General features: G+C 48.4%; 1 protein-coding gene across 1 annotated transcript in view; it reads left to right on the top strand.

Moving 5' to 3' along the window:
• Window positions 1-13,530: 13,530 nt before the first annotated feature.
• The window catches only part of HCN2 (hyperpolarization activated cyclic nucleotide gated potassium and sodium channel 2), a 53,942-nt gene continuing 52,798 nt past the window's right edge, over window positions 13,531-14,674 (top strand). The window contains exon 1 of the mRNA XM_075611499.1: window positions 13,531-14,045. Coding sequence (XP_075467614.1) covers window positions 13,609-14,045 — 437 coding nt within the window. The 5' untranslated portion in view covers window positions 13,531-13,608. The remainder of the gene's footprint in view (window positions 14,046-14,674) is intronic.

The following is a 14,674-nucleotide window of genomic DNA, read 5'->3' as shown; positions in this document are numbered from 1 at the left end:
TTTTCTATTTGTTTACACTTATAGGGGTTTAGGCTCCCAGTAAATTTTAATAAGACTGCAGATCTTGAATACTGATTTAGTGTTTACATGGTTTTATTTCTCACCACTCTGGCAGTGACCTTGTGCTGTAAAGGGACAGACAATATTTACCAAAAGCTTTTATGCCATTCAAATGTCGCCGCTGCTCATGACACAGGATGTCAGACATTGTATTAAAATGTTCCAACTTTTATTAGGAAATGGGGGAAAAAAATTAGCCTGATTCAGTCTTGGTCTCAGGGCTGAAGGGGGAGGTTCTTTGTCATGCAACCCCCCCCCCCCCCCCCACACACACACACACACCTTACTTGACCATGTGGGTACTACTACCAAAAAGCTTAGGGGAAAACCATTCAAGGATGCATTGCCAAGGCCAAAAATCAATCTGAAACAGTAGCCCAAAAGCAACCCCAATTGATCTAGTGCCAGGGATCCAGCAGTGCCACTGAAACCCCTGCACCTGTGACAGATTTCCTGGTTCCCCGGACAAGAATTACGACCGCCAGCCCCCTGTGTGTTGGCTTTCTTGTGAGCCCCATGCCATCTAACATCTCGTGAGTCTCCTTTTCCTAGAAAAAAAAAAGAAATGGCATGCGGAGTAACCTGCAAAAGTAAGTATACGAAGCCAAGAGCCGATTTGATGGCTTTTAATGGTGCAAGACAAATAGAACAGGCAAAAACCATATCCTCCCTCTGCGTTTCACCCCGCAAGGGCGCTTCGTCTAGGAGCTGGGGACCTTGAACACTGCCTGTACGTGACTGCCAGGATTGGCGCAGCCATAAAGGTACTCCTGCCTGACGCAAAACTAGAAGACTGCAGGGACCAGTGATTGCAGTAAGGCATAGTCCTTTCATGCCCCTGGGTCCCTGTTATGTTTGACAGCACTCCACTAAGATAATCAATCTCACACACTGCACAATATACACTGATAAGACTGTCAGCAATTTACCAGAGCGCAAGACTGCATCATATTTCCCCCTATTGCATGTATCTCTCTCCCTCTTCCTCAGCCATCACTCTTACAAAAACCCCTCCCAAATACCTACAAACACCCCCACGCCAACCCAAATACATTTTAAAAAAAAAACCACTTTCCTACCTAGGGGATGGTCTCGGGCCTCCACTTCTTAGCCTGGCTGCTGGGCCTCCCTCACTGTCCCACGCTGAGCTTCTGATGCCGGAAGCTAGGCCCGGCGTGCGCCGATGTCAGAGGCTTGGCGCACGCCAGCATCGAGGTTGGGACCAACTGCTTTGTCCGACAGACACAAGGTCTGTGTCCAGAAAGGCATTTCATTTCTTCAAAAGGTTCCATTCGAGCCCAAAGACCGTGCTTATTACATTTTAGATTGAATATACAAAAAGTGGCGATGCTTGTTTACAGAAAAGTAATGTTATCTAGAAATGCAGACCATTTTATAAAATAATAAAAGCAGAATGCCTAATATGTTACCACCTATTAGATTAAGGGAGAAGTGAGATTGAAATGAGAATTCCTCTGTTTGAATTATGTTGAATTCTACTTTTTTTTAAATTTATTTTTTTAACAAAAGCATGGTGTTTAATAGAAAATGTTCTATCCATTTACAGGTTTTATTTGCAGTTACAAGTCCCATCTGCTAAGAAAACATTTTCTGTTTTGATTTTAATTTTTACGTGGAAATTCTATGATCACATGATAACCATATTTAGCAAAGCCACCCTAGCAACCGCAGTACAGCGTGAATTCTACTTTTAATGCCCAAGTACATTGTTTTTATGCTCAAACTTTATCCCTGTGATGGGCACATATTGTGGGTGTGTCTTATCTCCCACTCATCAATCTTTTGTGACATGGCTGGGAGAATTATTTTGAACTCCAATGAATCAGAGTTTAAAATACCCCATAACTGTCTCCCTATAACCCCTAGAGTAATGCGAACTTCCTTACACTATTGCATTCATATGATTTTACCAAAGGAGAAGGCTAACAACTTTTAGTCTTGAGGGAGGGAACAAATATGCAACACAGACAACCTGTCATATTTGGTATTGTTAAATACGTCTAATTTTGCCTTCCACAAGTCTATTTTTTTTTATCCTTGTGTATTACATCAAATTTTAATTATCATACATTTCTAAATATGTAAGGCAATGGAGACCTTTTTTCAGCTAACCAGAACAGTCTCATGAATTTACAGGCTGTGCTTGAAGATAACCTAGCGATCATATAAAATCTGGTACATCTGCACACAGTCCCTATAATTATAAACCTATTGTTTTATTGGCCCATTAATGCAAAGACCATGTTGACCCTGGAATTGTCACAGGAGACAGGAAAATAGGTATTTAAAAAAAATAATTAACGTTGACCCCTTTGGTTGCTGTATTAACACAACTGAATAGGTTGAAGACATTAACCTGACATCCCCCCTTCAAATGGTGCGTACGAGTAGTTGGCTTACAGGCTAGCCTCTGTGCCCACCTGCGACCGCCATTTCCCCTGAGGTAATAGGCTGTCTTTATTCTTCCAGTCAGGAGTACACGTCGCTACTTGCTACCTCTCCCCTTGGTGGCCTCACATTCGGACTGTCTTGTTTTGTTTTCTCCCCCATGTATTTCTCTCCCCCCCCTTTCCTCTTACACCCACACCTCTCCCTTTCTTACACCCCTACCTCTCCCCTCTCTCTTGCACCCTCAATGCTCAAACTCTCCCCCTGTGTATTTATCACTCCCCTCTCTTACAGTCACACCATTCCCCCTCCCTCTCTTGCTCACTCTTCTCCAACCCATCTCCCTTTCCCTCCCCTTCTTTCACCCCCTGTCCCTCATTCTCCCACCCTGCTCCTCTCTCACTGAATGCCCCCCCCCCCCTCAATCTTACTAAAATCCCACCCCCTCATCTCAAACTCAATACCCCCCCTTCTTTGTCTCACACTCTATAACACACAAAATAATTTAACCTGTGGGCGGATGCAGAAGTTCAGCCCAACTTCTGGTGCGTGTGGATGGGTGGGGCTTGCGTTGAAGGCCGGACTGCAGCTTGGGAGAGCTGTGGTCCGTCGGCCAACAGGTCAAGCAGTCAGATGCGGCCTCCCGCAACCTGTGAGCCTGGGACAGTTGTCCCAGCTCTCCCCCCCCCCCCTCTCTGTTGTGGCTCATCTCGCTCGCGCACTGGCTCTCGCTAACAGTTCAAGCAATGGGTCAGCTTACTGACCATGCTGACCCAGGAAACTTCACAGGAGACAGAGAAAAATAGGCATTAAAAAAAATGGGCGTTAACCCCTTGGTTGCTGAATAGGTTAAAGGCACTAATATGACAGCTCTAATATGGCACTAATATGACATCTTATGAAGTTGTTTTGAAGTCTTAGAGGAGTTGTTGGGTAAATTGGTACAGCCTATGGCAACTATTATCAGAACTACAAAAACAAAACCTCATTCTAAGATGATGGATAAAAAGATCCCCACACTTCATGAGGGACTTGAAATTGCAATTCTTTCCAGGGCTGCTGAGAAGGGGGTGTCATGGAAGAGCAGAACCTAACCCAGGGATCAAGGCACCAGCCAGGACAAAGCAGTTCAATTAAGTTTTTTTTATTCCAGCCGGAGCCAGCAAGCACAACAGAAAACAAATCAGAGCTACACTCATTAAAACGGGCATATGAGGGGAATCCTAGCTGGCTAGGTACTGAGCGCCACGTTCAAGGCTTACCCACGATTTGCTTCCACAGTCCGCAGGGGTAGGGACTGTCCAGACCTCTCTGGTGCAATTCGCAGCAGAGCACTTGCAAATCTGCCGCGTAAAAGTCCCACTCTCCGCTTCGCTAGCAACATACAGTCCCGTAGCACAAAAGCACCTTTGAATCTCCCGCTCAAAAAGTCCTGCTCTCGTCAAGTAGCATAGTGCAAAAGCACTTTCAAATATCCCACTGGGATAGGCACGCAGCCTCGTTTTCAGGTGTCTGTGGCACAGCCTCGGAGCACACCGCATAGCTCACCTCCACGTCAGGATCTGAATGAGCTGTGGAGTGCTGATCAGACTGCCTTTTTCTCTCTTCCCCTCTGCATAGGAAAGCATGGTAGAGGGTCTGGTGACCAGAGTGCGGATTCAGCTCACGGACCTATCAGGAAGCGAGGGCTTGCCTCCATGGACCAATCAGGGATGTGGGCACCTTTTAAAAGAGTTAGGCCGCGCTTATAGTCACAGAGACGCAACGTCGCGTCAAAACAAATGTATTGAATCCGTCGCGTGCTTTTATAGTAGGAGCGGCGCGACGGCTTGGTCGCGATCGCTGGAAGTCAATTCAATTTGATTTTTTGCAGCAACTGCAGCGTGACGTCAGCGTCGCCGGGACTATGAGCGCGGCCTTAAAGGGCTGTGGAGGTAAATCCAAACTGACCAATGGGAGCAGCGCCTAGTAGAGGGACTCGGCAACGGCTTCCCACGGCCGACAGAATATCTCCTGCTGGGCTGGCACCGCTCTGGCTGGGGAGGCAGCAAATGGCCTCTCCAGCCAAAACTGAAGTCCTGGCCCGTGGGGGAGACGTTCGCAGTCCTGATTATTTATTATGATAAAATCGACACGCCCTGTCCTTTCAGAGTGTGCCTCCCGCAGCAAGATTCTCCCACTGTTTCCCTGTGATAAGCCTTTTTATTTTTTTTTGCCTATTGCAATTTCCATGACATGTTCTCAACCTTTAGTGTGTATTTCCCCCTGTATTTCTGTTTTGTTCCCCTCAATAAACAATTCAGAAAAAAAGGAAGCCTCCCCTTGCATGGAACAGGGATTGAGTTGAGCTGTCTGGCTCTACTCACTAGCCACAGTGTGCATGAGTCAGAACAGTATATGTCAGCAGGGAGTCTGGGCCCTATGCTCAAAATGACATGTTCTTTTGTATATGGGAGTATAAAATGTATCTATAGCACGTCTGAAACAATATCTGCATACACTGTTGATGATATTCAGCAATTACCTTTAGGCGGAGTATTTCTCTGACCAAGAGATCCCGCTGGCACCATGCCTGCACTCAGACAACTGTATTATTGTATTACTATGCTATTTATTGTGTTCCACTTTTTGGTTCAAAGCTAATTTGTCACCTTTAATCTTTATTTACATTTGATTTGACTTTATTATATTCAAAACATCACTTTGCATTGAGATATCTTATTTCTTAGTATCTCATCTATAATAGGGGAAACATTTCTAATAAAGGGACTTAAAGAAAAAAAGTGACAGGCCGCATTATTCACTTTCAACTCTTGCTCTAGCTGCAGTTCCTCCTTGTGGTCAGTAAGGGGCGCTGCCCTCACATGGCCTGTTGCTCACTTGCTGGTAACTGCGGTATCAGTTACCTTATGTCACTAATGTTCTGTAACTTGTTGCATTAAACCAGGTAACTGCCCTTTCATATTAGACACGCCATCTGAATCTGATGAATAATTCCCTGCATGTGCATACCCGACAATTGCAATTATTTAACTCCTTTGCTGCCACACTGAAGCAATGCATCGCAGGCCGCTTTGGCTGAGAAGTATTAACTCCCTAATTGCTGCGTGACCCTTCAGCTCCTTGCATACATAGAGAGAAAATGTTCCTTGGTGGGGGGATCTATGTATGTTTATTTATGTGCGTGTGTGTGTGTATGTATGTATGTATGTATGTATGTATGTATGTATGTATGTATATATATATATATATATATATATATATATATATATATATATATACATACAGTGGTTGACAAATCACTAAAAAATCTACTCGCCACACAAAAAAATCTACTCGCCACACAAAAAAATCTACTCGCCACACAAAAAAATCTACTCGCCACCTAGTACCAAACGTGTGCTGCTTGGGCCAAAAATTTATTCGCCCGGGGGTTAAATCCACTCGCCCGGGGCGAGCAAATGTATAGGTTTGTCGAACACTGTATATATATATATATATATATATATATATATATAGTTACAAATACTACTTGTATTTGCATGTCTCAGACAGGTCTGCAGCCTTCCCACCTAAACTATCTGACCGACATATGTCACTTCATTATACACAGTGATCCAACACGACTCGGCACGTGAAGCTGTAAGGAGGGTATTGAGTAAGGACAATGATATCACAGATAAGTTAAACTGTTTCTTGTTTTCTCCCTCGCCCCCTCCTCTCTCCCTCCCTCGCCCCTCCTCTCTCCCTCCCTCGCCCCACCTCTCTCCCTCCCTCGCCCCCACCTCTCCCTCCCTCGCCCCCACCTCTCTCCCTCCCTCGCCCCCACCTCTCTCCCTCCCTCGCCCTCACCTCTCTCCCTCCCTCGCCCCCACCTCTCTCCCTCCCTCGCCCCCACCTCTCTCCCTCCCTCGCTTCCACCTCTCTCCCTCCCTCGCCCCCACCTCTCTCCCTCCCTCGCCCCCACCTCTCTCCCTCCCTCGCCCCCACCTCTCTCCCTCCCTCGCCCCCACCTCTCTCCCTCCCTCGCCCCCACCTCTCTCCCTCCCTCGCCTCCACCTATCTCCCTCCCTCGCCCCACCTCTCCCTCCCTCGCTTCCACCTCTCTCCCTCCCTCGCCCACTCCCTGAGTACCCACTCTTAACACTCAAAGGGAGGTGCATATACATGTCAGCTACTTGTATTGGACCGGGCCCCCCTATCTGTAACATAACAAACAAGGAGGGCCTGATCTCACCTATTACTTTAGGAACATAATCCCTATTTATACTCCCAGAAGCTCCTCTTTCACTTGTCCTCCAGGAACCTAACCTTCCAGAAGCTTCCTCGTTTCCTATATACTCTATCAGGAGAGAAACACTGGAGATTCTGTGACGACACACCAGTGACGACACACACCTGTGGCAACACAGGGTGGGGCCCAGCATATGCTATTCTGCTATTAACCCCTTGCATCAAACCGATAACCCCATTGAGGGGGGATTACACACATAGCCCCTCCAATACACAACACCCCAATACACACAGTAATAACCCCCATCCCCAATACACATAACCCCCCCAATACACAACTTCCTAATACACATAACCCCCCCAATACACATAATAGCCCACCCCCCACAACACACATAACCCCCCCCCCTCATACACATAGTAACCCCCAGAACACACCCCACTTACCTTGGAAAGGGGGATCTCCCGCAGTTGAATGCGGACGTTGGGCCCGAATTACGGGCGGCCCAAACTTCCAGCACGCGTGTGTGCGGTCTTCACGGTAGGCTAGGCCGCAGCAGGGGAGAGAGGCCCACTGTAGAGGGGGGAGAGCTGGGGCCTGGAAGGCAACAGAGGCCCAGCAGCAAGGGCGGATGTTGGGTCTGACCTTTAGCCGGGCTCAACTCCCAGTGCTGTCCGTCCGGGCCCGGGACACTTGTCCCGGCTCCCCCCCCCCCACCCTTCCCCTATATCGGCGGCCCTGCTGACTGCTAGTCTTTACTAATGTATGGTATTTATAAATTGTTCCCCTTCTGGTCTTTGACTCCTGCTCTACTTTAGTTCTCGAACTAAATTAGCTCCCTGTGGTTCTGCTTTTTCCACTTGAGATTTGTCCACTTTTGAGCATTGATTGAGTTATTGTACTCTCCCATCCACTCTGCCTTAGGTATTGTGCTTAACCTATTTTTATTCTCTAGTTTAGCTTCTCAACATCTGCTAAATTGTAGAATCGTCATATATTCTCTAAGGCCACCTATAGTTTTTGTTCTTTCAATTGTATTCACTATATGGTATCTGTATAATATTATATACATACATCTGATATCATGTTATATAATTGTTTAATGTAAAAAGGCTATCTTTTATTTATTTTATATAATTTTTCACATGAAGTTTGAATGTATTCCTGTAGTATTCTATAGTATTGTTATATGCCCGTTTGGTTACTTTGAGTGCTTTCTTTGCATTTATGCACTTTGATACTGGTTTAGCTGAGTACAATCCATAGCTAATTCTATTGCACAGCTCTGCATAGGTTACTAGGAGCTATTTTAAGAACCGGTGTACTCTGCTGATGGCCCAGGGCCAGCCTTAGGGCAAGGCGAGTAAGGCGAGTAAGGTGGTTGCGTTGGGCCTCACACCAGCGGGGGGCCCCGTGCTCCCTCTTCCTATGGGCACCGAGATCTGACCGGAGGAGGGAGCTGTGGAGACCCCGATCAGCACAGGACCGCTCCTCACTACCTGAGTGTCACCCCAAGGTGAGAGTGTCTGTGTGCGAGGGCAGTCTTAGCTTCTCCGAAGCGGCCCCCTTGCTGGGTTGTGTTGTCATGGCGACCCAACATCAAATGATGCCACAACAGCACATGGTGTTGCGTTGCCAAGACAACGTGACGTCAAATGACGACGTGTTGCTATGACAACGCGACTTCACATGCCACCCTGATGTCATGATGCTACGCTGAGGAGGGCCCCTCTTCAAGGTAAGTACTCCCATTACTTCCACTGGACAGGCCCCGCTGCCAGCGCGCCGGCTTCGACCCAGTAAAAGCGAAGGCCGGCATACCCGATGAAGTCACATGGACTTGGTCGAAACGCGCAGGGACCTAAGTGTGTTGCGTGATTTCTCATCACGCTAGTGTGAGCTACTGAGCTCAGAGGAACTTTGCTACTAATTGCTACCGTGTGGATGCGACTGACTGTTTGCCGGTTGCAATTTCCTGCTGTGGTTCATTACATCCGGATTATAATATCTTCCGAGCAGGTGCCAGCAGTGCCGCTGATCCAGCAGGATATCAGTGTGTTCATGAGATGACCAGAACCAACAACCGCAATCTTCTCGTGAGATTTTATCTCCCAAATGCGATTTTCCCCACTATACTTGTGAGTGTTCTTATCCAGTAGCACAACCAGGGGGATGGGGGTACAATGGTGTATTTGCACCCCTACTCACTCCAGCTAATGTTATGGTTTCCACTATTGGTGATATAAATACTCTCTTGAAAAGGGGATTGTGTGTGTGTGTAGCCGGCACTCTGGTAGTGATAGTATAAGGGCCTGGTGCTTGTCCCATAAAAAAATCTAGAGCATACGTTACCAACAATGAGTATGGCAAGAAAGAGACAGCATGCAGTAAGTAATCAAATAAATAGTAGATTTGATAAATGACACACAAAACCTGTGTTTCGATCCGCACAGGGGGATCTTCCTCGGGGGGTTGCGGGGGTGCAGTGGAACCGTGACAGTAGGTGACTTATATACCAGCACCCAGGTGCAATCAAACACACCAAACAATTAAAAAAATCAAGAGAGCACGCGAAAGTTCAGGTGACCTGCACAGGTAATTAGTGGCCATTTTGAAAAAGTTTGGCCGGATATCGCTGTATCAGGTGGACACGAGTCCTACCATTTTGAACTAGTCTGAGCGTCATCAGCTGGCTCTGCAAAGCGTCCTTGGTAACCACAGTGCGCATGCGCGCTGCGGCAAATTGGCTATGCTGTGACAGAAGAAATCTGAATTGCGGGAGTCTTGTCGGACCAGAGATGTGAGGCTTACCCTGTGGCAAAGTGAGTGGGGTGATGGGGGTATAGAAGTCCATGGAAGAAGCAGAGAGTGCCGTGGAGCCGACTCCATAAGTGTTGAGTATAGTACCGTAGACTAGTTTTTGGGATGCATAAATCTGTTGTAGCTAATAAGGACACAAGGTAATGTAACACGAATCTATGGATAGCAGGTACCCAAGTTCGATCCCAATAGTGGTCAGGACGTGGTGCTTATATCAGTAGGTGGATACAGGGATAATCAATGATAGTATCCTAGAGGAAACATCCGAGATTCAGGTCCTCATTAAGGCCCTTTGGTGTCATCGTGCTTAGTTTGTAGATCATTTTTGCCTCTAGCTGGAGCAGTATCTTGTGCCTATTACCTCTCCTGGCTGGGACATGTGCCTGTACAATGGGCATACAACGGAAGGTGGCTAGGCTGTGTAGTTTTTGTTTGAAATGCCTTGCTACTGGTAGGTGTTTTAAATCATCCTTATCCGTGATGTCCAAAAGAGCTTTACAGATAGTTTATCTATGCATGGTAATTCTTTCTTTGAGCATCCTTGAGGTTTTCCCTACGTAGTATAGCCCATAAGGGCATTTAATGATATATACTACAAATTTGCAATTGAGAAAGTCCATGATTTTAATGGGATTTCCTTTCTGTGGCTGGGAGAAAGTATTGCCCAACATTAGATATTGGCATTTTAAGTAGCCATGGCACTTGTGTACACCCGGTGTCAGCCAAAATTGGGGATGTAGCATATTTCTCCACTGGATCCGATTTTGTAAGAGAGTCTCCCAGACTGCAACCCCTCTTATAACAGAAGAGAGGCAGTGATACGAAGTATTTTCCCATTCGTTTGTCATTGGCTAGAATGTGCCAATTATTCAGAGCACTTTTCTGTATGAGGCTGGAGGCCGTGCTGTATGTGGTAACCACATTGAAGCGGTTGGCATCTCGCCGGCCTTGCCACCGGTTTGAGGCGTTCCTCCCTCATGGGCAATCTAGCCTTGGTAAGTGCCAGTTCTATCCCCCTGTGATCGTAGCCCCTTTCCCGGAAGCGTTCTGCCATTTCCCCCGTGCCAGCCCCGTGTTCGCCCGCAGAGAATTTTTACAGACTATGGGCTTTACATTTATGGGTGTCGGTGAGTGTGTTTAAGCCTTTATTCTGGTCTTCCGTAACAGACATACTTCACCAGGAGGTGTTGCGCTCTTTTCACTTTCTTCCTTTTTTGTATTTGCACCCCCCAAGAATTACACAAGTCCCACCCTCTTCCCCACAGCAATGAAACGGATTGCCGGGGGAGAGAACGGGGCGCCTGTAAGAGCCCTCCTCCATCCACATTGCGGCGTCATGGCGAAGCGACATCGTGGCACTGGGGTCGGCAGGTAAGTGAAACCCCGGGAACACCGTTGCTTGCATGCTCGGCTGGATGGACATTATGGACGGATTCTAATGTAGACATTTACCCAAAGAAACGTTGCACCCCCAAAATAAATTTCTGGTGTTGCGCCCCAGTACCTATCTAGAGGTTTTTAATTTGTATGATTAAAATGTTTATATATTGATTCACGCTATGTGGCACGCGCTTCTCTTTCATATATATATATATATATATATATATATATATATATATATATAAAACGTGTGTGTGTATATATATACTGTACATTAAGATATAATAACATTTTAGGTTTGAAATATGTGAACATCCTAAGTGGTTCATAAACTCTTTCTCGCCACTATAGCGCTGTAAATGTAAGATGTTATTCTTACTATATAGCACTGACAGTGTACGGCCCCCTGTACATAGAACTGTGCAGGCACAATGAGTCCCTATCCCAAAGAGCATCCAATCTACTTTTGGTGCTGGTGTCACAGTGAGATAAAGGACGTGCCCACGGTCACACGGTGAGCTGACACTGGTGTGAGCCAGGTTTACCCACTTCAAAGGCAGTGCCATCACCACTAAACTCATCCCAGTTTCTCCCACATATACAAATAATACAAGGCGGCCGTGTGCCCTCCCCCCAGCACCACCATTATCATGGAGGGATAGTAAACACAGCGTGGGTTAATGAACGCGTAATCAGCTTGCCGTGTTTTTTGCACTCGGGAGTTCGAGCCGCCAGCGAAGGCTGAGAGATGCTGAATCTGCTCAATGAACTGTCGGAGCGTGAAATCAGTGCCCGCCAAGGAGGACAAACTGAAGAACAGGGATATAAATAAAGGTGTGGGACCAATCTAACACACTGTAGTAAATAACCTGCTGGGATGTGGGATTAACCGGTCCTGTAGGTTCCTAAACATTCCTCTAACGTGCGCGGATGCCTTCACGTTCCTAGAAATCTGATTATAAGATGATCTGGGTACAATGCTCTGTGTGTGGGAGCATAATAATGAGATTACTAAACAATAATTAGTAGAGCAGCTGGAGATTCAGTGATGGGGATATATCTTCATTCTGATAGTAACTAACTCTTCTCCCTCATAACGATCTCTGGGTCATTTAGAGTGTCAGCTCTGCAGGACAAGAATCCCATATCGTCTGCTGTGCTAGTAAGATGGATGCCTGTATTCTAATGTATATTTTGTAAAGCCATATGTACACTGTTGGTGCTATATAGTGTTGGTTACCTAGCAACAAGGAGCAACATGCTCAGTGATTGAGACTCTCACTTCCGCAAATGTTGCTATGGCGACACGCTGTATCTGACGTCATCACGGCCACGCAGACGGAAACAGAATGCCAGACTTTCGCTTCTTTACATTGTGGCAAGAGGAGACGCCGCGTCAGAGCTTGACACAGCGCATATGACCCGAAGCGTCGGTCCCCCCACTATCATGGGTGTAACTTTGACCCTAAATGTTAAGATAATTCAACAGCGCCTGGTGATTCAAAGAAGTATGGAGAGATGTACAGGCGGGCCCTGCTTCTCGGCGTCCCGCCAATACGGCGGTACAGAGAAGGGGGCCGCCATGTCTGTGCATGTGCAGAACGGGGGCTGCCGAGGTTGTGCATGCTCAAAAGGAGGGACTGCAGGTCTGCGCGTGCCTGCAGGAGACGTGGAAAATCGCCAGTTACGCTTTACAGTGATTTTTGCTTTGCGACGGGTCCATAGAACGGAACCCGCCATATTAGTGGGACCCTACTGTATGCTGGGTATTACCCGAAGAGACAGGGAAAAGAATGAATGGCTTTGAGAGCAAAGCCTGTGACAAGGGCGAAGACATTAAAATGGGCCGGACATATATTTGAAGGAGATATGTCCATCGTTGGACAAAGATGGGATTCCAAGAGAGATAAGAGCAGGGCTGCGCAAACTGGGGGGCGTGGGATTTTTTTTGGGGGGGGGGGGGGCGCAGCGGTTACAGAGGCCACGTGCTCTTCCCCGAGGCATTTCAATTAAATGCTGGGGGACGGCGCGAGGCCTCTGTAACTCACTTATCGGTTTTCAGAAGACTTGGTGTGACGCGGCGTAAAATAATGCAGCGGGATCATGTGACGTGTCGTCACATGACCCCGTGGCGTCATTTGACGCCCATCGCCATGGCAACGGTCACGTGTCGTGACACGAGGTAAGGGGGGGAGCAGGCAGAGGGGCGCAGCTCCAAAAGTTTGCGCTCCCCTGGATTAGAGGACCAAGCCGATGACCAAAAGTAAGATGGGAGAATGATATCAGGGAATCTGTTTCAGAAACTTGAAGATATATATTTATACACCTAGATAAAGATTTGGTTGTTGATGTGTCTGCATCTTGGCCCCTCCCCCTAATTAGCATATTTCACCCACCCCCATGTCCCCGCCCACTCTGCCAGACCATCTTGTTCGTGTTTCCGCCCCCTCCGTCGTGTCTCCGCCCTCTTCGCGTCATCAATCCTGCTAGAGTGTCCCCGCCCCTTTCTCTGGAGGCCCCGCCCCACATACTCCCTGGCCACCTTTGCGCGATCCCTCCCCGTTCACATAGCCCGTTCCCCTTTTCCACGCCATCCTCGTCCCTCATTGGTCAGTTCCCTGCGCGGCCCCTCCCTTCGCCACGCCCCTGGCATTGTCCCCGCCCGCCGCTCCCTCCCTGTGCTCAGTGAGCAGGTCCCCGCTGCAATGGACGGGCGGGGAGGCGGCTGCAGCGCTGCGGGGATGCGGGGAGGGGAGGCAGCGGCTCCGGAAGATGCTCGCTCAGGGAGGCGCGGAACTCGGAGCCCGTGCAGCTCTGCGGGGACACCGGGGACCGGGAAGGGCAGCCCGAATGGGGAGTGCAGGCGGGAGCTGGCGGAGGGGCCGCCCCGGGAGCACAAGGTGTCCTTCTCCACCGACCCCCCGCGCGGCTCCCCTGGCAAGGAGGCGCAGGAGGAGGAGGAGGAAGCCGGGGATGAGGAGCCCAGGGTCGGCTTCATGCACCGGCAGCTCACTGCCATGCTCCAGCCTGGGGTCAACAAGTTCTCCCTGCGGATGTTCGGGAGTCAGAAGGAGGTGGAACGGGAGCAGGAGAGGGTTAAATCAGCGGGGGCCTGGATCATCCACCCCTACAGCGACTTCAGGTACCCCGGGAGGGGGGGGGGGGGGGAGGTAGCTGGAGGGGCATGGAACGTGCACAGCGACTTCAAGTACCCCGGGGGGAGGGGGTCATGGATCACGCGCTCCTACTGTGCCTTCAGGTTTTCGGAGGGGAGCATCATTGTGTAGGAGGCATCGATGGAGAGTTGGGGTGCTGAGGGCATCAAGAGAAGTGGTGGCAGGTAGAAGTGAGGGGGCATCAGGGTGTTGAAGACAGAATTAGAAGGTCACAGGCGTCTGTGTGGGCTATTCAGGAGGGGTGGGAAGTAAGGGAGGGTATTGGGGAAGTTTGGGCATTGATATTGAGGAGCATCACCCTGGGTTGGGAAACATTTGTTGGATGGGTAAGGGGGGTCGCTGTTAATACCTCCATCAGTGCAAATGCCATCTCTGCCCTTCCTAGCTGGCCCCCGTGGGTGCCTGCCTTGGTGGTGGGAAGAGGTGGCCAGACAGTGTCAGAGTATGAGCGCACATGATTACACTACCATGTGCCATCAAGGGCACTTTAACATGGTCTGAAGGCATCTACCCCAGGGATTCCTGTTATACTAGGGCTACTTGCCCCAGGGTAGTGGGTTCCGACTTTTTTTGGTTAAGGAGCCTTAAGTGAAAT

This window comes from Ascaphus truei, chromosome 8 (assembly GCF_040206685.1).
Source record: "Ascaphus truei isolate aAscTru1 chromosome 8, aAscTru1.hap1, whole genome shotgun sequence".
NCBI classification, from domain to species: Eukaryota; Metazoa; Chordata; class Amphibia; order Anura; family Ascaphidae; genus Ascaphus; species Ascaphus truei.
This window is presented reverse-complemented; position numbering and strand designations above follow the sequence as displayed.